The sequence below is a fragment of the Pelecanus crispus genome, chromosome 1, assembly GCF_030463565.1.
Source record: "Pelecanus crispus isolate bPelCri1 chromosome 1, bPelCri1.pri, whole genome shotgun sequence".
NCBI lineage: Eukaryota > Metazoa > Chordata > Aves > Pelecaniformes > Pelecanidae > Pelecanus > Pelecanus crispus.
Genome location: NC_134643.1, coordinates 93,708,300 through 93,734,124, shown reverse-complemented (window position 1 = coordinate 93,734,124; position 25,825 = coordinate 93,708,300). Strand labels below are relative to the sequence as shown.

At 39.8% G+C, this 25,825-nt stretch overlaps 1 protein-coding gene across 1 annotated transcript; it reads right to left on the bottom strand.

Moving 5' to 3' along the window:
- Window positions 1-308: 308 nt before the first annotated feature.
- SPICE1 (spindle and centriole associated protein 1) lies at window positions 309-25,825 on the bottom strand. The gene is made up of 17 exons (XM_075718576.1): window positions 25,742-25,825; window positions 25,081-25,128; window positions 23,865-24,011; window positions 19,815-19,917; window positions 18,921-19,042; window positions 17,217-17,314; window positions 16,765-16,907; window positions 16,386-16,526; window positions 15,333-15,595; window positions 10,941-11,072; window positions 10,130-10,277; window positions 7,639-7,863; window positions 4,596-4,990; window positions 3,111-3,282; window positions 1,810-1,912; window positions 1,389-1,476; window positions 309-508 (listed from the first exon to the last, which is right to left on the bottom strand). Exons 1-17 carry the CDS (start codon window positions 25,823-25,825, stop codon window positions 455-457), a joined length of 2,466 nt encoding a protein of 821 aa, XP_075574691.1. The 3' UTR covers window positions 309-454.

The window sequence follows — 25,825 nt, the reverse complement described above, 5'->3', positions numbered from 1 at the left end:
CTTCCTAATCTCCAGGTTGCTTTTGAACATAGTTACATTCCCTCATCTCAGTTTTTCTTGATTTTTTCATTCCTGTATCTTGTGTGAATACATGCTCCAGAAAGTTTCACACACACTTTCTAAAACCTCCTGTCTTCAGCATATCTAACACAGATATCAGGTGCTCATTTGTATTGCTACAACAGCCTCAGTTTACAATCTTGTGAAAGATTTATTCAGTGAAACGGGGTGATGTCACAGCTGCACATCAAGTTCAGAAACTCATTCCCAGGATTTCCTATAGTGCTCGGTATGGCACAAGTACAATAAGCATATGGACCTTTTTATATTAATGGCACTGACATGAAAGCACTTCAGAGTTAAACTGTACATTTGGAGAGGGGGACTATTGTGATCTAATTGTGGTTCATACAAAAAAAATTTAAAAAAATATAGGACTTGAGGGCAGTTTCCTTTACATAACATGCATTGACAATGCAAACCAGCCTTCCTCTTTTGGCTTTTCCACCTGAAAAAGAAGAAACGAGTTGAAATTCATACATTATAAATTTCCCACAGGCTTGCTAGTTATTGCTGGCTTGCGTAGGATTGCTACGTATTGGTTCACTGACATGTAGCAATTGTCTGCCATAGGCACCATGGAGGTAGTCACATCACCTACTTTAGACACCTAGTTTAAGCCACATCTACCTTAAGTATTCCAAATTTCCTCTCTGGGGATGTATACTTCGCTATCAGGATAGGGAGACTTGGACCCTAACTTTGTTTCTCTTCATTAATTTAGGTTATTTTGGACATCAGGGAAGACAGTACCTCCTCATGGTTGCTTTCAAGCATACAAACAGATCTATGACTAGTTTACCAGACTGTACTACTGCCTGGAGTTACCCATGAAAGCATCTTGCTGTATAGTCTATTCTTCTCTTTGCAAATCAGGAATCAGAAATCCAGATTGTGATTTTTCTTTGCATTTGGATCTATTTATCCTTCAGCAACTGACTTGTGCAACAGCTAGGTAAGAGCTCGCTTGCCTCTTATATGGGGCTCTACCAGTCATGATCTACATGATCATTTGAAATTCTCTGGAGCCACCAGTGAAAGACCGCCAGAGGTTCACAGTTCTAAAACATGAAGATGCCACAGCAGAAAATGTAGTTACAGGATTATTCACTTGTAAGTAATAGCTCTGTGGCAGCAAACAACTAATGTCACTAACACTCAGGCCTCCCCTTACCAACTGTCCAGAATCCAAACTGCCTTGAATTGATTACTGCTAGCCTCAGTAGAGTTAAGGTAGGACAGAGCTCTCTCCCCTTCTTTACCTGTCTTGCTTTTTCCTTACATGACACCGCACTCAAACTTTCTGGCTGAAGATGTTTCAGTCTCACCTTTGGCCTTTGGCTGACAGGATTTAATTTCACATTTTCTGACGTGGCACTTAGGGGTGAACAAGGTTTACTAGAGTCTCCCGCAGACCTGTAGACATTCAAAATGAGATTGAAAAAGTTAAAAATGGAAGTGACTACTAGAATCATGTCTCAGATTCTGAGTTAGGATCCCTCATCAATAATCTTCAACAACCTACGCCATCTGTCTTATGTGACGTTGAAGGTATTTTAAATACAGACAATGGAAACTGTGAAAAAGCTATTGGAGCTTTGTCCCATTTCCACAGAGTTGAGTGTAATGAAGTCAGGGCAAGTCTGTGAAGCCAAAGAAAAACATGGCAATTTTTCCATTGAGTTCAAGTTCTGCTGCATGGGCAATCAAAACACTACAAAAATGAAATAGTAAAGGGTTAACTTTTACCTTCTTATACTGGTCATACTGGCAGGGGAAACACTGTCTTCTTTGGAGCTGTCCATAGCAACTGCCATGGGAATAGACACTTCAATTGTCCTCCTCGCATTTTCTAGGCAATAAATAATAGCTTGATTCTGATGAGAACACAGCAACATTTCACAACATTCATTTCATTTTCCCATTTTTTGAGGGGCATCACATAACTCTTCACAACTGCACAGAATATACAGAGCAGATGTAAAAGATCAGGCTAAACATTAACCCCATACCCACTCTCTGAAAATGACAGATATTTGAAAGCAGATACTCAGAGCAACTATGGACAACATGCATAGATAAAGAATCATTCTTCCATGGATAAACCTTCTGCTTTTTGACAATCAGAGGCTTAGAGATTTCCAATTTCTCTACTTTGTTCCTTTAAGATTTTACTTATCATGCTGAATTGATGTTACAACAGCCACAGAAGTGTTACAAATGTTATGATCCCACCGCATGAGTCATTGCATATGCACCTGCATGCATATGCACACACATGGCCTCTCCTCCCCCTCCTTCCTCTCCCCTCAAGTCCTTCCCTTCATATACCTTCAGTGGTTTAGAAAGGGGGAAAGGGCAGGTGTCCTAGACAGAGCACATGTACATGCTCACGTGTAGTTCTGTCTGTAATTGCAATAACTCCATGAAAAGATAAAGCAGCCCTTGCCTGCTGGAGAGTATTTTTGTTCATAGTCACACATGGCAGCTAATCTATGGATCCTGAATCAGCAAGAATATTCCCATTGCTAATTTATCTCTTCAGATGACTGGAAGCTTCAGCTATTTCTTTCTGTTAGCACTGGCAGTAACTTAGCAAGGTAGTCTGATGAAAAGAGCACCCAAAAGACCAAAAACTAAGATGTGGCTGAGAACTGGATAACCACTCTGCCATGATTTCTAGAAGCCTGATGTTAATACTTAGTCTTTTATAAAAGATTCTCCAGCTGAGAGCACTGATGAAAAAGCCTAGTTCTGCCCATCAGTGACTAGGTAGCAGAACTGTTCTCCAGGCAAGGACATAACAAAGAACAGATTTACCATGAAGTGTGGTATTTGCAGCAGACTAATTACTAAGAAACTAACTTTAGGAGAAGTTTAGCTGATATATTTTTAGCTCTCTGAAGTAAGGAGCCCGTACCACGCAGTCATTAACAGCAAGTGTACTGCTGACCACAACTGCTGAGCCAATCAGATAAGGACAGAGAACTCCCAAAAGGGAAAAACCACTGTCTTACTAGTTTTTGTTTCTCCTGAAGCTGGGTACTTACCAGTATAATTTAGGGATGGTGGCAGAACAGGTGGTATCATTGGAGGGACCGTATCGGCAGCAGCTAATTTCTGCTGGTCTATTAGCTGCAACAGTTTATCACGTGCTTCTGTACTCTGACGATTCAGCTCTGCTATTCTTTCCTCTAAGCTCTTCGATACCATGAGATGAGCCTACTTGGATAATTGAATAATTACTTCCAATTGAAAACTTACAATTTGCACCTTCAGGGAGAGCATGCAATATATTTCAAGTACTTCTATGCATTTAATTTCCAAACTGAAAGTAAACATAATTATATAGCAACTCCTGTGAAAAATCTGATTTTGTCCCTTTCACTGTCCTGTATCTAAGTCCTTAATTGACTAAATACAACAATACTTTAAATTGGTCTTCCTACAAATAGGAAAAAACAGCTATTGTCTGTATCATTAAAAGAAAAGAAGAAAACCCCCAACCATCCAGCAATTAACCATAATTAAGAAAATATTTAATTAGACACACACATATTCAGGATGGTGTGGGGAAGCAAAAGCAGATTTCTAGCAGAAATATCCTGGAACTCATCTTCAAACCAGGTTTTCGCCAACTTTGACCCTTTCCCCTCCCCTCCAGTAATTTCTTCCACAAAAACACCACTTTAAAAATTTTGCATCATCTTACGCAACTATATGACTAAACATTGCACAACATAATACAATATGGAAAGTGACAACACTCTCAGCCTACATTTACATGAGGAAATTTTAAATCTTTAGGATCCTTAATTGAACAGTAATTCAGTCACTGCAACAAAAGACAAGATAGTAAAGTAAGCAAGGGCAGGGATTAGGCATTTCTGTGATGTTAACTCAACTCACTGGGGTGCCACTGAATAGCTGCTTAGTTGCAGATTAAAGGTTTTCTGTGTGAACTGAAGCATTCAAGTTCTCTATTTCCCAAATTTTTGGGGATCTTCACCACACAGCAGGACAGACAAGACAGATCCATCTAGTACATACACTATAATTAAGTATTTACAAGTGATGTACTTGCACCAACTTTAATCTCATGGGCTTTTGGGTCATGGTAGCAGAAGAGATGTATGGCATGGATCTACATATGTATTTTACAAGCTTGACAAGAACCTGCACATTGGTGCAGTGCTTTCACTGTTAATATTATCCAAGCTACAAGAGGTACACCTGATCATGTTGCAATCACACCTCTTTTTGCAGCATAACCTTATCCCGAACTTACAAGTGTGCTGCACACTTTTCAGCACTCATATACAACATAGGCCCAATATGAGAAACTACTGTTGAGCTCCTTCGAGAATGATAAAAATCACAAGTCTCCAAATGAATGAAAAGAATATTTGTTTTGCTACTCTTTTCCTTAAAACAACTGACAACAGGAAAGAAACAGTCTTAAAGCATCAGTAAGCTATGGGAAAGCAGATCAGCAGAAAGGGGAATCCAGCCTTCCTTTTCTGTTAAATTCTCACCTGTCCTTGTGAGGAGTCTGGACTAGAATTTGCATTTCGTATTGGGTCTGGCTGATGTAGGCAGTCACTTGTGTCTTCACAGAAGCCTCTGAATTTGCTCAGCTGAGCTTTAATTAGAGAGTTCTGCCGTGTGAGGTTGGCTATCTGTCCCAGCAGGTCACCATTTTGAAATAACTCTTCAGCTGTGCTGTTTTTTCTAGCATCACCTGGGCAGGACAGACTGATTTTCTCATGGGAACTCTCCAAGTCTTTGTCTGCAGGAGGAACTGGTTGACTTTGAGAGAGGAGACAGTTTTCCTCAGTTGTGCTCTGTGTTCTCAGGGAGGAAGGTGAGCTCCTTTCCTTGCACGGATCTCTTTCAGTGTTTTCCAGAGACTGAGAAATGGCTGTAAACACTACAAACAAGGAATAAAGGAACAGTAAGGAAAGAGACATGTGATCCTCATCAAGGAAACCAACAGTGACTTTATTGCATCAGGCTAGTAATAATCAAGCAGGAGAAACTGAATTGTAACATCTAGCCTGAAAGGTGTTATGTTACTGATCAAAATCACTCCATGCAAGATCCTGCTGCAAGAACTCACCAGGTTTAGTACTCCCTATTGCAAATAGTCTTACATTTACATGATTTAATTAGAGATTGAGAAGTCAGACAGAAGAAGATAAATTGTTTTGAATTTCTTAGCTGATAGATCAAATGCTACTTCTTAGTCCTCCATTTTCCAATATCCAGTTACCTTATCTAATAAACTGTAAGTTTGTGTTTTAGTTCCGATGTTTATACTGGGTTGGTAACAAAACTTTTAGAATAACGAAACAAACAAGACTTTTTGGCATAATAATAAACTAGATATTTACTCAGCCCCTAAGAAAGGGGAAGCACTCTAGCCAACAAAAGTAGTTAGGTATTTTTTGTGGTCATCATTAGCAAACTGATAACACACCACAGACACACACAACCACATATGTTACGGCACTGTCAGCTGTTAAGTCCAAGTTGGATTTTGTGATCAAAACCAGATTTTCCATGCTTTATATACCAAATAGCCCATTCCTTCCCAAGCTTTAGCTTTTGCCTCTTGAGCAGAGCACGACATTCAGAAGTTTACACATAAATCTTTTTTATGAATTTTTTAATAAAGAAACATTCAATAAGTTTAATATTTGTTGAGCCATTTAGCACCCTTAACAGTCTTAAAAGAGTAACAATGCATTTCTCACGCAGCTAAACTATAGTGAAGTCTAGGAATACAGTTTTATATTCTTGTTTCAAATGACAGACAACATCTGACAGTTCTCAATGGGACTGAAGACAGATGTTGTTCTTCGCAGAAAGCTACCTGTCCTGGTTTCAGCTGGGATAGAGTTAATTTTCTTCCTAGTAGCAGGCACAGTGCTGTGTTTTGGATTTAGTAGGAGAAGAATGCTGATAACACACTGATGTTTTTAGTTGTTGCTAAGTACTGCTTATGCTAGTCAAGGACATTTCAGCTTCCCATGCTCTGCCAGGTGCACAAGAAACTGGGAGGGGGCACAGGCACAATAGTTGATCCAAACTGACCAAAGGGCTATTCCATACCATATGATGTCATGCTCAGTATATAAACTGGGGGGGGGGGGGGTGGCCGGGGAGCAGCAATCGCTGCTTGGGAACTGTCTGGGTATCGGTCAGTGGGTGGTGAGCAATTGCATTGTACATCACTTGCTTTGTATATTATTATTATTATTGTTACTATTATCATTACTATTTTACTTTCTTTCAACTATTAAACTGTTCTTATCTCAACCCAGGAGTGTTTCTCACTCTTACTCCTCCGATTCTCTCCCCCATCCCATCGGGGCAGGGGGAGTGAGTGAGTGGCTGTGTGGTGCTTAGTTGCTGGCTGGGGCTAAACCACGACACTACCTTTACTTCACTTCCTCCCGATTTATTATGTGCCTCCTTGCAGCATAGGTGACCACTGGAAGCTTGAACTAGATAGAAACTTTCAATTGTCTGGCCAACTCCTTAAATAAAAAAGACTTTTGGGTTAATTTTCTGACTTGGAAAAGACTTACAAAGCAACACAGCTGAAAGGAGGGGAGGGAAGGAGGAGGGAGGGCACAAAACTCCACTACTGTGCCCTACTTACTGTCAACAACCATCAGGCTAGCCATAGACATAATTACCCACCTCTCAACAACAGAGAGTTACAGGGCCCGAGCACATTCAGTAAGATGCATGCAGTTACAATGAGTGTTGCAGGAGGAAATAGCTTTTTGAGAGGCACAAAGGGTCCTCCCTTCTGCTCACTTCATTAAGTTTAAATAAGAAATACCTCCCCTAATCACCCCTGATGAACTTTCTTCCTCCCAGTAACCAAAATTGAGCTACTGACCTATAAAACTCCCAAAGCCTATGGACTAGGCTCTGACACAAGACTGAATTAATCTGCTTATCCAGCACTGCTAATTTCACCCAAAACTTCTTCAGCCTCTTCCTATCTATTAAATAAAACCCAAGGAAACCTGCTCCCAAAGGTTTTAGAAAAACATCTGGTGGGAAGATTGGCTCAAAGCAAGAGTACACAGCCTACAGACATCCTGGCTTCTCTGCAGCATGGGCTGCAGAGGCATTGTATTTCCAGTCTTCAGTGGTCCCATCATTAAAGGTGATGGAGGCTGGATTACACCATCAGCAGATGGAAGTCCGAGATGATGTGCTGTACATCACAGACAGAGAGCTACAGCAGATCATACAGAAGTGACAATCAAAACCAGTACAAAATAAAAATGCTAGTCTGGATTGCCACTGACAAGACTGCAGACAGTAGCTGGAGAACTGCAGTGGACAGAAAGTCTAAAGGAAATCTAGCAACAGGCATAGAAACAAAAGAAATTACTACCTGGTGCAGAAGTAGGATATTCCAGCTATCGGGCCAATGTATCTAAACATACAGATTAAAAATTTTCCATAGAAAATGCATCTCCAAAGACAGCGCGAGACTGAAACAGTATCACGCTACACAGATTCTCAAGTCTACTACAGCCAGAGAGATCTCACCATTCTGGAGGGGAGACAACTCCTGACTGCTCTTCTGCCGGGGGGGTGACAACAGCACAGCTGGCTGGAAGATGTGAGATGGCAAGCTTCTACCAGCTCCCGCACCACCTGAAGCACCTGACCTCTGGAGAGACTTGAAAGGAAGTTCTTCCTGTGGGAATTTCAGCATACCTTCCGTGTTGCCTGCATCAGCCCTAGGCTCAAAATAGCTCAAATCAGGTTTTTCTAAAGAAAGAGACAAAGCAGAGATAGAATTAAAAAAAAAAAAAAAAAAAAAAAAAATTAGTTTTAGTGCAATAGGGAAAATTCTCAATAACAACTCATGTTCAGGTATCTGAAAAGACAGACTAGAGTATGTTCCCCACACACTGCTAACTTCCTTCTGATCCCCAGGTACAGAACTCTTTCACTGCAGCATAACACAAGTTTTCACTGGCCTTAAGAGCTCTTACATGTAGCCTCACACTTTCAGGATAGTAGTAAGAGATCTGTTTGTAGACCATGCACAAGACTTACAGACACATGACTTGTGAGGAACAGGTATTTCAGTGGGCTGCATTTGGTAATATTCTCTTGAGAAAAGCAGACCTACGCACTTGTTCTAATGAACCTATAATATAAATTTGATGGCAACAATGGTGGAGTGGAAAACAATTCAAAGCTTTTTTTAGCTCTCTGATGATATTTTTGTGACTTAATTCAAATCAGACATGTCTTCAGTTAAAAAAAAAAAAAAGTTATTCTTCCTTAACTACAACTAGCTTGTGTCTATGTTGCCATCTATTTTGAACATACCAGGGAGGCACAAAATGAATAGCATGAAATCAAAGTTGTAGCTAGCTATGAGACCACAGTAATTTGAATATGCTTACATCCACTGCTCCATCAGTGCTGTCTGTGAATTCTCTCTTCACAGTTTTATTCAGGACATTTGTTCCCAAAAGAGAAGTTAGTGGAAAATTAAGCAAAACATACCCAATCACAAAATGCAAGAGACAAAAAGCACCCTTCAAAGGCAAAGAGCCAGAAGAGGCTGTTCACATAAGATCCTGCTTGTGGTTCACACTACTGAGGTTGAGAGATCGAACTTAAAACCTGCCACCCACTGTTCAACGACTGTGGCAAGAAATGAGAAACATCTTTCTGCCCTGTTTCACTGTACATAACTGCATTTCCAAAGTATCCTCCTCACACGCTATTTGTCACTATGATATGCCCCCGACTCCTCTCAGCCACTCTTGTCTCTCCAGAGAAGTCCTATGTTAACTTACACATGGTTTCTGTGCTAAAACTAGCTATTTCAAATGTTCTACATCCAGACACCTTAAGGGTACAAGATATCTCCTTCTGAAGGAAAAGGAGGAGGAATAAATATTTTTGTAACTTTAGAAAGCTTTCTGCTCAGTAAGACGCCTTTTCCTGAGAAGAGACACCAATAAGGAAAAAAGATTTGGAAATTCTAGTCTTGCAGAATTGTTTTATAGGAAGGTTTATTGGGGGTTTTTTGTTTGTTTTTTTGAGGGGTGCTTTTCTGATTGTTTGGATTCTATATTTTGGGGTAGATTTTTTGTTTGTTCTTACAAAGCCTGGGTAAATCACAAAAAAGGGATCTGGTATGTGGCTTCTTCCTGAGTATCCCACAGAAACAGTCAAGAAGAAAGTTTCTGATGACAAAAATGCCCACAAAACCAACAAATAGCTCCAAGGAATCTTGGGATTCACAAGGAGTTACTGACCTTGAGAGCAAAAATGATGCATTTAAGCAACCAATCAGGGAAGACAGTTGGGAGAAAACTCCCTGGTGAAAGAATGTAAAAAGTACAAGATTAATCATGTTTGGTTAGTTTGCCCATCAATGCTACTGGCTTAACTTAGCCTGCATCTATGTTATGTATCACTCAACTGGTCATTCACCTCTGATCTGAAGTCACAAATATCAAGAAACAGACTTCTGCCTAGTTAACAGGCCTCAGCAGCTGCTGTTTCTGGTCAGCAGCGACCTCCAGCGTCTTACGGAAGAACCAACCTCAGCAACAGAAAGGCAAGATCCTGATTCAGTTGGGTTTTGGTTTTTGGGTTTTTTGGGGGGGCGGGTTCATGGTTTGTTTTTTTTTTTTCTTTTTACAACCTTCATAATAACCCTGACTTTGTAAGCCATCTCAATGGGTGAAGGCTACTCCCCTCCTGCCCCCTGTTTTGTTTTTTTTTAAATATATTATGTATCACTTAAAGCTCAAACCCAGGACTTGAAGTCCCGATCCAGACAGAAGGAAGCCAGTGGGGATGGAATACAACCTGTAATATTGTTAAAAAATAATCTGTAGCAAACTGCTTGCACTCACAGCAAAACCCATGGCATATTAATTTCCAGAAGTGCAATTCACGCAAGAGGTATTTATTCAAGTAGACATCTATTAAATACCAAATTTTCCGCTACAGTGATAAACTAGCCACAACTCCCATTTCAACCTTCACATATGCATGCACACACCTTGGCCATTCACTGGACCTTTGCTTGCAATTCCAAAATGGTTTGGACTTTGTTCTCTTCTACATTCTGTCAAAGGGAGGCCTTTAAATGCTTGTGTGAGAGAGATCAGCTGTTCATCTGTTACCGTCATGTATTGCTGAAGCTTCTTCTAAAGGATGAAGGAAAAACAAGAGAGAGAGATACAGAAATCTGTATTCTAGCAACAGGAATTAGATTATATACCACAGGCAGCTCTGAGAAGAAATTAGTCTGTTAACACTACTGCATGAATTTGTGGGACTCCACTGAGGTATTAAATATTGGTGTCTCCACGTTTCTCATTTATTTTCTCTCTTGCCTCAAAGAAATTCTTTGGTTTTCCCTTTTCCTAACTCATCGTCCCACTTCCTCTCCAATGCAGCTTTATTGCTTCATTCCCAAATGTAACCATTGAACAAATCTACCTCCACTGCAAACTGAAAAAAGAAAAACGTAGTATTATATCTAGTCTACTCTGTTGCTCTAGTAATGTTAACAGTAGCTAAGCGTGGAGGCAGATGCTTAAACCTTTAGACTGATAAAGTAAAGCTCGGTTTAATGGAACTAGCATTTTCTCAGGCTTTAAAGTTAAATATCATACAGAAAGATAAAATGTTGACTTTCCAAACATCCCCCCCCATGCCCGCTATTATCATTCTCAGACTCCTCATTCGATTTTATAATTTTCTTCCTGTTTATTGTTAAAATCTCCTGAACATACCACAATGCATCTCAGCACACATTTGCAACACAACTCTAATCACTCATTCTGAGAGGAATGGGGGCTAAGTACCTGTATAGTAGTGTTTTCTTCCCTCACTAGAAGTATTTCTGCAGTCAGAGCATCAATCAGTTCTCTGTGTTCATTCAACATCTCCTCATGCTGCTGTCTCATCACCTCTTTCTCACGCAGCTGCATTTCATTCTAAAGAGGGAGAAAAAGTTAAAACCCTACTATAACCAATACAGATTCCTATTTGGAAACAGGAACCAGTCCATATCACATCATACTGTAACAGCTCTTCCCACTTTTGCTAAATTGACTTAATTACTTTCACAACAAAATACAATTTTCAGGGCTTGAGAACTGTCAGAGAGCTCACTGTTCCTTCTTTGTTACTCTAGAACCCTGTAGGGAATCCTATACATCCTTGTTCTTCTGTCTTTACAACTTTTACAGGCTGTAACCACAAGCGTTGTCTCTCTGCACAGATACCATTTTGTAAGTCACTGAATCTTCATGCAGTTATCAAATAACTCCAGGTGTGCTGACACTTGTCAGTATCCTGTGCTATTTGTGCCTATTCTTTAGTTTCCTTAATTCATTAATGAAGACAAATTTGACTAAATAAGGGAGAAAGTAGTTGCTTTCTAATGTTTTCCCTCAAGGAGAGAGAAAGTTCTAGAGGGTTTCATTTTTTTTTTAAAGAAGGGACAAAAAGTTTTATTTGTTAAGTAATCCACTTGAGCATGAGGCAAAAGACCTTACTGTAGAACCTCTTGCCTTCAAAAGATATTATCAAACTATTGATAGACCACTGCAGTAGCCAGGCTTCCTGTACAAGACACAAAAGAGTCCCTTCCGCCTCTAATGGGTAAATTGAATACACAACTGCCACTTTTTGGACCATCATAGCTAAAAGAGTGGAAGCTACAAAGTCACATAAACACATCAGAATTAGCCGAAGGAGCCCTTCCCCAGATGGTTGCCTGTATTTACTCAAATGAATCCCTGAATAAAAGAAACACATCCCAACTCCAAAACACAAGAGATCCTAAAAAGCAACTGGGGTACTCTTCTGCTGCACAGACAAAAATTAGAGCATGAGCTGCCCATAACATACCATAGATTATTTTCTGCTGGCATTGGGACCAGAAGTGAAAAACCACCAAGGAAGAAGTGTTAAGACACAACAGCTCTGCAGCCACATAAAGTGAATGAATAAAGAAATAATTTTGAGAATAAACCACAGATACTGCCACTAGACACAAAGACAGGCAGATATACCTCCTTTAAACATATCAGAGACAACCCATCCATTTTCTGGTTCTCTTCCACCTAGAGAGAACAGCTTTTCTGTACTAATCCAAGTGAAGCAGGTTGGCACAGAAAATGGAAAAAACTCAGACAGTTCTATCTTTTTAGAAATGAAAGACAGCACAAAATAAGAACTTTAACCCTGGTAGCAGTGATGAAGCCTATTGATGCCTTAGGTCATCTGGATGAGCTATTGTATCTACTCATCCTACATAGTGTCAACGTAGCCTTGGAGGAAAAGCTTCCAAGCAGCTATGTGTCTTACATTTATGCACGGGGAGAGTGTCAGGGTTAACAGCTGTATGCATCCATTCCTACCATCAGGTACGATTTGTGTCTGGTATACCCTGAAAGAAGTATCTTCATTCCAGCCCATTGCCAGGTGTACCTCTAATCTCATAAGCTTTGTTTTAACACTGCATCATAACATGCAGAAGCAGAGGTAGAGAACATAGCAACACAGATTAACGTAGTATGTGTATACTCTAACCTTTTGCCCTGTGAGTCTGGCAGAAAAATAGCATTCTTAGTAGAATAGGGAAAAAAATTAATTCTAACATTTGGCAGATTACATTGAAATTCAGTTAGGAACCAAGTCAGGTTCATTCACTTCCCTTTAAGAATTAGGTATAGCTTGGCAAACAGTTCAGAAGTTCCTTTTTTCCCCTGCTCTCTAGCTTCTTCTATATTCACTAGCTGCTTCTTACAGTTCATTTTTTAATCACTTGTATTAATACAACTTTCATGAAAGATTCAGTAATCCAAGTTTCTCTTCCTACTTTTTATATATAATTTTGAGAATAAATTAAGCAACATCCTTGATCGTAATTCTTCTGCATTCAGCTTTTCTGCAGCAAAGCTGGAAAATATTTTTTCCCCCCAGAAGAGGAAGGAAATATTTCTAGAAGCTTCAAAACCTCTTGAAGACTGGTTGTTTATCTGAAATCAGAGGCTTTTTAAATAACCGCTGCAAAGTCACTTTCTTGAAATGCATTGCGAGCTACAATTCAGGCATTGGAACTTAGCTAACTCTCCTGGCTAGCCAAGACAGATGGTGTGCACAAGCACTTGATTTATTCCTAGCATCACAGGGACCACGTTTTAGGAAATATTCAGACAAGCTGTGCTTCTTCCCACTGAATTCTCAAATTCTAATTGTAATTAAAGCTCCATGAAAAGGGGAAAAGTCAGTGAAAATTACGGATGCACACTGTCTGTCTCAACCAACTCTGAATATAATTAGCCACACTTTGTAGCTTGAGTGACTTCTGCATATTTCTGCTCATGAATTTAGGTAGTAAATCTAAAAAAGTTGCAGACAATTCTGCAAACAACAATCAACCCCTGGAAGGAAGGAATGGTAACACATCTATTAAAGTAGAAACAACATCACAGAGGTGCTAGGTAAAAATTGGGAATACAAGTAAGAGTCATAGAATCATAGAATCGTTTAGGTTGGAAAAGACCTTTAAGATCATCCAGTCCAACCATTAACCTAACGTTACCAAGTCCACCACTAAACCAATTAAGGGCATAGTAGCAGTTTCATGTTTCCTGGCTTGGTGGCTGGATTATTTATAATGAAAGTAAAAACTAGGAATCATTAAGATTGGAAAGGACGTCTAAGATCATCAGTCCAATCATCAGCCCAACACCACCATGCCCACTAAACCGTGTCCCAGAGTGCCACGTCTACCCATTTTTTGAACACTTCCAGGGAGTCTTCTCTCTCTACATCTTTCAAAATAAGTAGTCTCCTTAAACACTGAGACTCCATGGCCTTCTGTCTGAATAGGATAAAAGCTTTTAAGATACATTGAATGTTACATTCATGAAGAGAAAGCAGCAACTAAGAAAGAAAAATATGACAAAGAAAATCTGGAGTAGTTTTGGAGGAAGCCTGAGGGTCAAGAATAACTCATTTCTGTGGAACACAAATTAAAGACAATCTAAATAGGGTTATAACTGCAATTATAATACAAATTTGATGCTAGTAAATTGACGTTTTCCTAATAAATGGAAAACATTCCATTGGAAGTCCAGAAGATCCTTCCCCGTAACTGCAAAAGAACCAAATGTAATACCCTGCTTTGGTATTACAACTTTAACAGAGAACAAGCATTCTTAACTTCTTTTAAAACATAAGATCTCCTCAGCCAAAGTCCATCTTCTGATGGTAGTGAATTTTCACTCTTGAATTGATTATTTACCATTTTCTTCCAAGACAGGTCTTACAGTAAATTCTTCCATATAGATTAAATACAGGGTAATACATGGAATAAGTTGTTATACATGCAGACAAAAAAAATCAAATTTTAAAGTAAGATGGGTTTTTTTTTTCCCAAATATGATACACTCTGAAAAGGAAACAAAATAGAACAGTTCCACATTCATTAGGAATCTATTGCCTTTGCTATGAAATGGAGCATTGGGATTTAGATAACATATTCTGATGCATCTATTACAAGTGCAGGAACTGCCATCATCTGGTTCAAAATGCCACATAGGCCCAATGAATCTGTGAGCCACTGCTGCATATAGAGTAGCTTTGGGTTAGAGATGAAATAAAACCCACTCTTTTTCTCTTTCCTTTTTAAAAAGGAGTTCTGCATGGCTTACAGGTAGTCTTCTTTATGGAATTCCATTGATCCCCAGCTGTGCACTGCTATAGTGAGCACTTCAGGTCATTCTTGCTTAAGGTGAAGTTGCTGCTATGGATAGAAAAAGAGAGCTAAAGAATCCCTCGAAGAAAATCGGGGATTTGGGTCCACTGCTGTAGTGACAATAGCATTGCCTTTGGGAGGCAAAGGAAGAAAATTAATTTATAAACAAGGCTGTAGTTAATACCCTGCTACAACTCTGAATATATTTAAATAACAAATTTAAAATTATTTCAATTGGTATTTGCGGCTAATAGTCACTGAGAGACTTCCATTGCAGTCAGCTCCTCCCTTTTCACTAGGGATACCTGTTTGTAGCAAACTAAAAGTTTTAACTCCTAATTGCGTGCAATCCAAGTAATAAACAACGATAATCAGACTTCAAAGTAAACTGATTGGGAGCCAGGAAAGACCAAAGTTTACATCTGTAAAGTAACTTTATACCCTTTTTCATTCACTCTACAGAAGCAATTCAAAGTCTTCTCACCTCTTTGAGGTAGCGCATCAAACGACAGAGAGCGTTCACCAGTGACAAGGTAAACCCGGTGAGGCCTTCACTTCTCTCAGTTCTGTGAACCTCACGACCTGTACATCGCTCATACTCCTCCAATTCATGCTCCACTTCACGTATCATGCGGTTGAGAACATCTAGGCTGGATTTGTTGTCCCCCCGAAGGTCGATGGGGATTGAATTAGGTGGAGAATCATCTCTCCTCTGTCTTGCAGAGTTCTGTGCAGTTTTTCTTTTCACTGAGGGAGAGAAAAAAGTGTCATTGGAATTTCAACTTGTATAGAGTTTTGCAATACCAATGAAATTACACTGTTTATTGAAGTAAATCAAAGGAGAGGCCCTCTCTTGCCCCGAGCTGAAATGGAGCATCAAAGAACGTCCCCAGCCATTCCAGTTATTTTCAGATCATCAAAACCCACATTTTCTGCCACCACGTTAGTACCTCTCAAGTATGCTTGTTTGGTGCTTTTATCCTAGATACCTGTTTATACTTTCCTCCTCCTCAGTTAAAAGCATGGAAACAGTTTGCCAGTGAATAGCCAGTGAAAATCATCAGCTGCTTTCAGGTCTCATATTTAGTGAGCAACCCTTTTACAACAATCCTTTCATGTTACATTTTGTATCTGATGCCAGTCCCCACATACAAATTTGTGTAGAGTATGGGGACTGATCTGCATCATAAGTTTGTGCAGCACAGAATAGAAAGCTGTATCGGACATAGAAAAGCCCTGCACAGGAGAGAACTCCATGGCTAGCAAGGTAATGGGTGGCATCAAATGGCCATATTTATGGTTCCCAGATTCCTATGTACTTTGCTTCACCAGTGAACGTGCAGAGTACAGAGGAACACAAGGGGCTGTGGAATGTCCATCCTTAGAGATGCTCAAGACTCAGCTGGACAAGGCCCCTCTAATCAAACTTCGGAGTTAGCCCTGCGACAACTTCCAAAGATGCCTTTCAACCTACATTTTCTTATGATATTAAGGACTTTGACCAAAGGGAGGTATGCTATTTTTAAAAGTACTAAACTTTTTGCTGCAATTTGCTTTTGTTTCCTTGAGTGCGGGTTCAGCACTTGTCTCACAGTATAAGTGGAGTCTACAGTCTCTTCTTCATCTTCATTCTGAAGTCTTGAATGGATTCTCTTGACTACATCGGTAGCATTGAGGGCTGATTTAAACATAAAAAAAACCAAAAAATACACACATGAAATATTTCGGGTATGTTCTTAATAGCAATATGTTATAAAGTAATTTTATTAGAAGAGCTGGCTTTTTAGTCTGGAAATTCATCTGAGTCAAATTAGCACATGTCTCTGCCTCTCACCCCCACCCAGGAAAGGAATTCCAGACAGGATCCTGTGAACAGCCTAACAACCCTTGAGAACCTGTGATTTGGCAAATCCAACCTGAATGATCCAATGATGGAGAAACAGTTGTTGGACTCAAAGGCACATTTGATTCCTGTGATAAGGTAGTTTTTCGCATATCCTTTTCAGCCCACAACTGAGAATTCACCAAGGAATTTTCTTCTCTCAATAACCGAAGTAGCCTACATTCAAAACAAGCATAACAGCGTAACAGTGAATTGTAATAGGATAATAGCATGATTCTAGATTATCTGTACAGTCTAGAAAGAGCTTTTTAAAATTTCTGTAACTGCTCAGGTTCGGTTCCCTGCTCACATTCATTCCCAGTCTGAATGCTACAACAAGGGGCTTCCCTAGAATTCTGAGGTCAGGAAAGGAGGAGGCAGGGAAACAGAAAAACTAACTTAACTATACCCATTCAACACCCTTTTAGCTCCATCTATTTCCAGTGTTAAGAAGGTGGAAACCTGAATGGATATATTGGTACTGACCTGTCAGAATTGATGCTGGATTTGAAATTCAGAGAGTCATGGTGTCCATCTTCTGATTGATAGATTGATAATGCTTCCTCTTCCACTTCATTAAGAGCCTTTTTAGGAGACAACAAAGAAAACAAAAGGGACTTCAGGGTAATTCCAATTTGGCTTTAGGAAGAAGTTAGAGATCAATTTTCTGAAATTGTATCAAGGAAAAAAATATAAACATTTGTTTCAGTCTCTACCTCCAAAACAATATTTAAAAAAAGACAAAGAAAGAAAAACACACCCTTCTGTGGGAAGAGTTTTGGGGGACTTTAGTACCTAAGAAATACTAACGCTGACAATTGTCTCTGAAAATAACACAGCGAGTGATTAATTCAACATAAAATATTTTATTTGAATGATTTATATTAAATAAGACCACACACTGTAGGATAAAGAAGCTTTAAAGACTGTACCAAAACAAATATAGCAGACAGAAGATGAAAAAAGCCACATAATTATAGCATTTCTAAAATTTTAGCCATTTGACATTACAAGCTAAACAACCTTGTAATGAGATCTGCAAAATTACATTTATACTCTATGTGCAAAAGGCAACCAGAACAAAATACAATCCTACATACCACATTCGCAGCAAAACTTAAGCAATAGAATTTGGACTTAGGGTTCCTCAAACCACCACGTTTCTGCACTTCTGGGTAAGCTTCACCAGATAGCCTTTAACGATTTTCATAGGCGCATAGGAAAAGAAAATCTCACAGAAGCTCAGCAGACAACTATCAGTACACGTGTCTTAAAAATTTAAGCCTACCCTGCAGCATGCATCCAGTGATACACCTTATAAAGATGCTACAGTTAACTCTCCATACTAAAAAACCACGAAAACCGAGTATCACATCGAAATACATGACAGAGCAGTACTGCAGCTCAGATCGCAGATATTTGTGCAAGATAGTAGGAAACAGGATTAGAGAACCATGAGATTACAACACCATCACTTTCATTCCCACAGCCCTTTTGGTCTTCATCAGTGAGCTGCTTTCCGGGAGTGTCATATGCCTGTTCTCAAGCCACAGGGAGCATTCCCAGTACAACTCATGTTATGAAAAGAAAACAGAACACAAAGGCGATCTGAATGAAATTTTAAACAAATTTAAACAATTTTTAAACTTTTTAAACAAATCTAAATAATTGTAAAAGAACGTTAAGTATTAAAAGTTAAGCTTGTAGGACTAATCAAGGCTGTGGAGTTAACTGCGGTACATTTACACGTGTGTTATCAGAAATAAACTGGAGCCCAAATGGCTCTGTCCCCATATATGCAGACATAGTTAGAAAATCAGAGGCATATTTCAATATGTATCTATTAGTTAAGTGAAACAAGAGTTGTTTCCGTCGTCTGTAATTACTTTATTCTCTCGCTGATAATTCCAGAATTTAAAAGGGAGAGCATGCTAATATGAGGGAGCTTCTATGAGACGTAAGAAGTTGTCGTCTCTCATACTCAAAGGTTAAGAAATCAAAAAAAATCATCGTTCCCAGAGTCTCACAAAACAAACCTCCATTTTATACCATTTTCTACGTATGTTACCAACATGTTCTCAATACACAGAAGAAAGGTTTAGGTCTTGCTTGGAAACTCTGCCTTTGAATATTCTTATTTTGTGCCAACAAAAAAGCTACAGGACATGCATGGAACTGAATATACATTACCTGGGAATCCATGACAGATTCATTAAGGATGGAAAGCTGAGTGGGAGGATCACATTTTTGTACAATGGGTCCTTGAGATGATTCTAGGTCACAGTTAGGAGCCATTGTTACATTAGGGAAACCTAGAGGAATCAGACAAAATAGGGAAGAACACAGAGGACTCGGTCTGTAGTATGTCACAGGACTTTGTACCAAAAAGCAAGCTCCTGTACTTTGCACAAAAAGGGTCACAGGGATGTGTGTTGCTTTAAACAACTGCCAAAGGCCAACCATAGAGTTATCTTCATACATTCTGCCATGTACCATGCTTTTGTCCTTCTCACCTGTGTAAATACACTTGTGCAGAAGCAGCATGTAGGATGAACCAGACATTATAAGCAAAAGAGAACGGCAGCCTACAGAGAAAAGAATCTAAGCTTAGGATTTCACATGCAAACAGCCAATCCTGCCTTTCAGCAGTGTAAGGACCCACAAACCAGGACAAGAAAGGGAAAAAAGCCTTGTTCATGAACTGATGATAAATCTTCAACTATATCCAAGAGCAAGCAGTCAACCCATGTAACAATGCAAACCAGAACTACTACAGCAGCTCAAACTGGTGCTCTGTATAGGCTGATAGCTTGGCTGTGGAGACGGTGAGCATCAGGTGTCTCAGTAAGTGATCCAAAATTCAACAATGGACCGATACAGTAGAATAACTGGCCACAGCTTGCTCTCCCTTGCCATGGGAGGTGTTATCCTCATCTGTGTTTCATCCAACATGAAGAGGATCAATGATACTATGTTAGATGATGAGATGAAAACAGTTAAAAAGAATATTTTGCAAAGCGAGGCTATTTATGAAAAGCAAGGAGATAATCTTAAATGTATTACCACATAAATGAGATGGGCTACCTGTTCGCGTGCGAGGAACATCCCGAAACAAGTCTTTTGCCACAGCCATAACCTGATTAGATCGTTCCAATACATCTTGCAAATGGTATTGATCAGACAGAATCTGAAAGTACAGCATATAAGGAAATATTTCATACTGAGCAGACTGGTTTTTCCTTTGTTTTTTTGGTATTGTTCTTCAAAACAGTTAGCAAGAGAACAGCCAACAAGACAATGTTTGCCAAGTTGGTACTGTGCAATTAGATCCTAATTAAGATAGATCAGAAAAACATACTTCATTCTGAATGGCTAGAATTCACTTAGTTTTTCTGAAAAATTAAACAATTATTACTTCTGGAGCCCCCATCAGCACTGATTCTTTCTCCTTAGAGCAAATCCTCTCACTCTCTTCTGCTCCCAGCCTGACACAAACAGGAAGCTGGATGTTTATGACACACTCATCAAAACAAAGATATATATCTGGCAATTAAAAAAAAAAAAATCAGCATGCATCCTTAAATCATTTGATCTCAATGTTGTCGAGTCAAAGAATGCTTATCTACATCTGACAGACACCCAAAAACTGCACTATTTGATTAGATCCAAACCAATTCAGGCAGACTTGTTTCATTCAGCCTCGACTACTGAAAATCCTGCCTAAAAATTAAGCTACCTACCGCCGTTTATGTCAACAGACATAAAGACAGCTGACTACACCTGGCATCCTAAGACATTTTGGGAATCCCTACGCATTTCTCACAAGGCACAGCTGCTGTATTCAAGGTTTCTCCACCCCAGTATTTGAAGTCCATCACTGGCACTATGACAGCCGACTCCTAAGGAGGGAGGTTTTTGAATGCAAAGCAAGAAGCATTCAGCTACTGCAAGACAAACGGAGCTGACTGGGGACATGACTTTGTGGGCAGAATGCAATTCAAAACTCCTCACTGACTTGTGGTTTCATTCACAAAGCTGGAAATGGCAAACTAGGAAAATTATATCCCACAATCTGGGAAAAAAGTAGCTGTTCTTAAATACCTGAGAGGAGACCAGATATGTAAGTGACTTCCACTTCATCGTGGTTAATCAAATGCAGCCAGAGAGACTGCAAGTATTTCAGAAGATCCCACAGAAAAGACAGGCTCATGTATGCCCTCCTACACAAAATTTGAGAACTGAGGGATGACTTCTACTCTTCCATGAATCATAAGAAGGACTGGTTTGCATCAGTTTCAAAGCTCTATATGCTGTTAGCTCCACAGACTTTCTTTCAGTGCTGACTGATAAATGTGCTGGTTTATATTCAGCCTCATTCAAAAAAATTCTAGGCAGTGGCATTTCACCTCGTTCCCCCCCATTTTACTGTTTTTTGTTATATCAAGAAGTTTCCCCATATACCTAGTTTCCACGTCTGTCTAGTCTTTTGAGCCTGAATTACACTGCAATATATCTCCTCATAACCAATTTAGCAAATCAGTGAATATTCATCTTTCAATCATCTCACGTATCCACTTTTCCAAATTACTATTCAGTTTTTACACTTGATACTAACTAAATCTAGTCTTTCCATTTTAGCCATCTGATGTCAAAACAATGCAGGTTTTTAGATGAAGTTATGCCAGATCTGCAGAAGAAGGAAAAAAAAAATCTACCTGTTCCAAAACATGATTGCTTTGCCTAAGGCAATTAAGACTAAGGTGATGTGTTTTATCAGACAAAAATTACCCTAATTTGTTTTCACACTCCCTACTAGATCTCTTTCAGCATCAGCAGGTTCCTAAGCTTTGCCCTCCTGCTGAACATGTTATGAACATTTATGAAAATTTTTAGAGCACTGCTCTCAAGGTAGATCAGCTCATGTTTGCTTGTGATCAGCAGACAACAAAGTGATATCAGCTTCTGACTCCTCTAGGCCCATTTACATGCCCTCGACAAATTCACCGAGTGGTGTACCTTGTCCTAGTTTAGTATCATGTATGAATTTCATTAATCTTCCCTCCTGTTTCAGATTGTGACTAAAGATAATTAAACGGGACTAATCGTAAAACCTTCCCACTATGACAATGCACTCACCACCTACCTTTCAGTGCAATATGCTAATGTTATTTTAAAAATTGCTATAGCACCAATCAGTGCAGTACCTACACATTCACGATCCCCAAAAGATTAAAATTTCACTCATCCATTTTATAACTTTTACTCTCTTTCCAATCAAGAAAAAACACACTAGTAGCAGCATCTTCCTAGTTTTTGTCTCTGAGTTTTTTGCAGTTGAGTAGGATTCAAGGGCTTAGGAAGCTACATTCACAGTAGTAAATGAGGAAAAAAGATCACCAAGATAACAGAGACAAGAAGGCAATCCACAGTGATTGTGCTCTACTGAGAGACACAGAATGAAGAGTCTCCCCAGTTACTCTGAACAACAGGACCCAGCCATTAAAAAGATTTAGGCTAGGGGTAGGCAAAAATGGTGACTCTCCTCCATCTATTTTTTTCTCTACACACAAGAAGATGCCAGTGTTTCAAACAGCAACAGCCAGATGGGTTTAATGTTGCCTGGCATCATCTCCTTTTGTCTTCCTCTCTGGAAGCATCTCTTCTCTGATTCAGAAGTAGACACAGGGTATGCTGAATAAAGTAATCTCTTAAATATGAAGGGGAAAGCCACTCAGGAGGAATTTGAAGTTTGTGCATTGTCATTAGAAATGGCAACAAATACGGAAGACTATTTCCAAACTACAAGTTTCACATCTGCAAAATAACAAAGTCACATAATAGATAGTCCAGCCAAACCTTAGAGCAGGTGGTCTCATCTACCTTTGTGATACATCATTTACTTCTGAATAGAAGTCTTATTGAAACTAGCCTGCTATTACATTAGGGAAATTGGTAAAAAAGTGCACAGCTTTTTAAATACACCACTAAAATGCACTCTGCAGAAAAGCATGAAAACAACAAAGGTCAAAATTAAAGTCTGAGGCTTGATTAGCACAATATCCTTAACTAAAATTCTACTGTGATTGCAGAGAAACAGGTGTCAAACAGGAAAACAGAAGATTACCTTTAATTCTGTGTACTTTCATTTGTTCTGTCTATGCTCGAATGTTCTCAAGACTTACAGAAAGACTTACGAAAATTTACAAAAGATGAAAGAGAGGTCTGTGGTGATTAACCCACTGCACATTTACAGGATGACTAAATCATGTTTATATTCACTCTAGGTGAACATTGTTCGTCATCATTCTTCACCAACAAGAGCCATTCCCAGTTTGCCCAAGTGCTGATGAAGTCTAAAAGCTAACAAGTATATTTCAGGATTAGTTTTCATATCATCTGCCACATGAAACAAAAGGGTAATGTCTATCACTGAAATCCCTTTTCAGACAGTAAAAGCTACCGTCTCTGTAAGCTTCGGTTTGCTGCTACAGTTCAAAATTCAAAAGAAAATTAAACAACATTTTCAGTCAGCACGCTTCTGAATGCCTAGAGAACAAGCATCTCGATTCCCAGATGACAAGCTTGTCTGCTAGCAGCCATAGCTCCTCAACCTTTGTTGTCAATTTTCCTTCCAGACAAGCTCTTCCTTACCAACTTCTGCCTCACCCTTTCTGCCCCTATGACTCTGCATTTTCTCTGTTTAAATAAGCAATGGCAGATAAGGATGTCCCTCCCAGAAAGAGAAATGTTCACGTTTCCATCAAAGAAAAATACTAGACAGGAGGAGGAGAAGGCAAGATAGCAGTAAGAACACAAAGAACACACATCCTTTTCACAACACACAGTTTAACTCTGCAAACAGTTCCTGCTCAGACACCAAGAGGCCTGCAGAATTACAGAGGGCATAACCAGGCAACAAGGATCAAATGTGCAACTGTATAGATCAGTTAATATGTTAGACAGCCTATTCCAATCATTGCATGCATGCAGCACAAAGAGGGGGGGAAGTGTACACATATATGAAGTCAAATTATCCAATAAGAGGAGCAAATGTTGACCTATGTGCAAGAGCAGTTTTCCACTACTGCTGCAAATCATCTGCAGCAGGCTGAAAAGTGCAGATTTAGCACTCACCTCACGCATCAGAGTCAATTTCTTTTTCTCCAAGGAATCAGCAGCCAGTTGTTTTTCCTTCTTCCATTTTCTTTTCAGTGCTTTCTCTTGCAGTTCCAGATGTGCCAGTGCTTTGTTTTTTGATTTGTATATTTCATGGCGACGCAGCTACGTAAATATGAAACAAACCATTTAAAAATCAAGGGACGATCTAAAGCAAAATTTGCAGGGTAATGCTAATGAGCTCTTCTTGATTTTATCATTCATGTGCTGAATACTATTTATGTTAACTTCATGGTAGTACCAATGACAGCCTCATAAACATCCAGAAGTGTAAAATGCCATCAAGACCAGCCACATTTACAGCGGCTCCAGGGGTGAATGGGGAAAGTCTCATGGTTTCCATCTGCCCTACACCACTGACTCAGTAAGAGTTTTCTCAGCTGTAAAGGGAGGAAAAAACCAAACACTAGCACCTACAATATGCATAAAAAGACATAATGCATCTTCCTGATTTAACAGTCAGTCACCAGAGACATTCTCTCTGTTATTCTAACAATGATATATATATATATTTTCAGCTGAAATATAAATTAAAAAAATTAAACATGTGAGGTGCTTACTAAAGTGTCTGGAAGCTATCACGCCAACCATTTATAGAATCAAATCTCTCTCTGTTATTGTGCCCATCTGTCCTGACTAACCTGCCAAAATTTATAAGCAACAATAGCTCATACTGCCTATTCCACCCTGGTAATCAGTGCTACCAAGGAAAATGAAACGTAATTCACATATTTTGTAATGAACAGCTTGTTCAGTATAAAGAAATTATGTTAAATTAAAATTTAGTATCTTCAGAATTAGAGAGATTCCTAAAATAAAAGCATCTCTCTCAGTCCTTCCAGGAGAGATGAGACTTAACTTCAGCTACTCCACTGAGTTTTTATGTATTTATGTTTTTATGCTTTTATGACGGTATACACTTTATTGAAATAAGAACTATGGCTAGTGCTTCCTAATGGAAACAGAAAACTGAAAAACACCAACTGCCAGAGCTGGGGATGCACAATATCATAAACAAAAAAATAACACTAAAGAGCTAGTATATTCAAAAGCCTAAAAAGGGAGATTAAACATTGGTAGAAAACATCCCTGTAAGTATGGTAAATACTAATGCTAGATAACCAGCTAAATCTCCTTTCTATAGAGCAGGAGCAATGATTGATATTAAACTTACTATGTCCTCAGGAGTTGCACGGTGGATTGTCAAATCATGTACGGTACTCTGAAAACAGGAACCAGAGAACACATCAAAGGCCAGAACTGAGGACGAACTGGGTTTTTTTCAAGTTTCATTAAAAAAACCCCTCTAAACTACAATATAATTAGCATAAAACTATACAGTGGTGCATCTTTATGGCATCGTAAAGCATTCCACACTCAGTGAGGTAGGCAATCAGCAAAAATACCCCTACCAAGACTGTGCAAGCTCTTCAGCCTAAAGAGCGGGCTGCCAGCTGGGAGGCCCGACCTCAAACAGGCCCAAGGAAGCCAGAGGGGTCATGTCCACGCCACGCACACGCAACTCCCCGTCACGATATCCCTTCCCCGCCCAAAACCCACACGCAAATCGGGTGTCTCCAAACGCGAGCCCCCACGGAGGCCGGTGACCTCTATAGGCTCCTCCCAGCCGGCACGCCCGTGGGCACGGAGGCTCCCCGGCCCTTCCCCAGCCGGCCAAAGACCGCAACGCGATCTGCGTGTCGGCCGGCCAGAAGCAGCCCCACCGCCGGGCCCGCCTTGCCGCCCGCAAGCCGGAGGATGAGGAGCGGGAAGAGCCGCCGAGGCCGGAGCAGGCCCGGGGCCTGGCTCGGCACCCGGGAGGGGGAAGCACTTACGTCCCAGTCCCGCTTGACCGCCGCCGGCTTCCTGAGGCCCTTCCTGCCGGCGCCGCGGGGCCGCGGCCCCCTCAGCAGCGACAT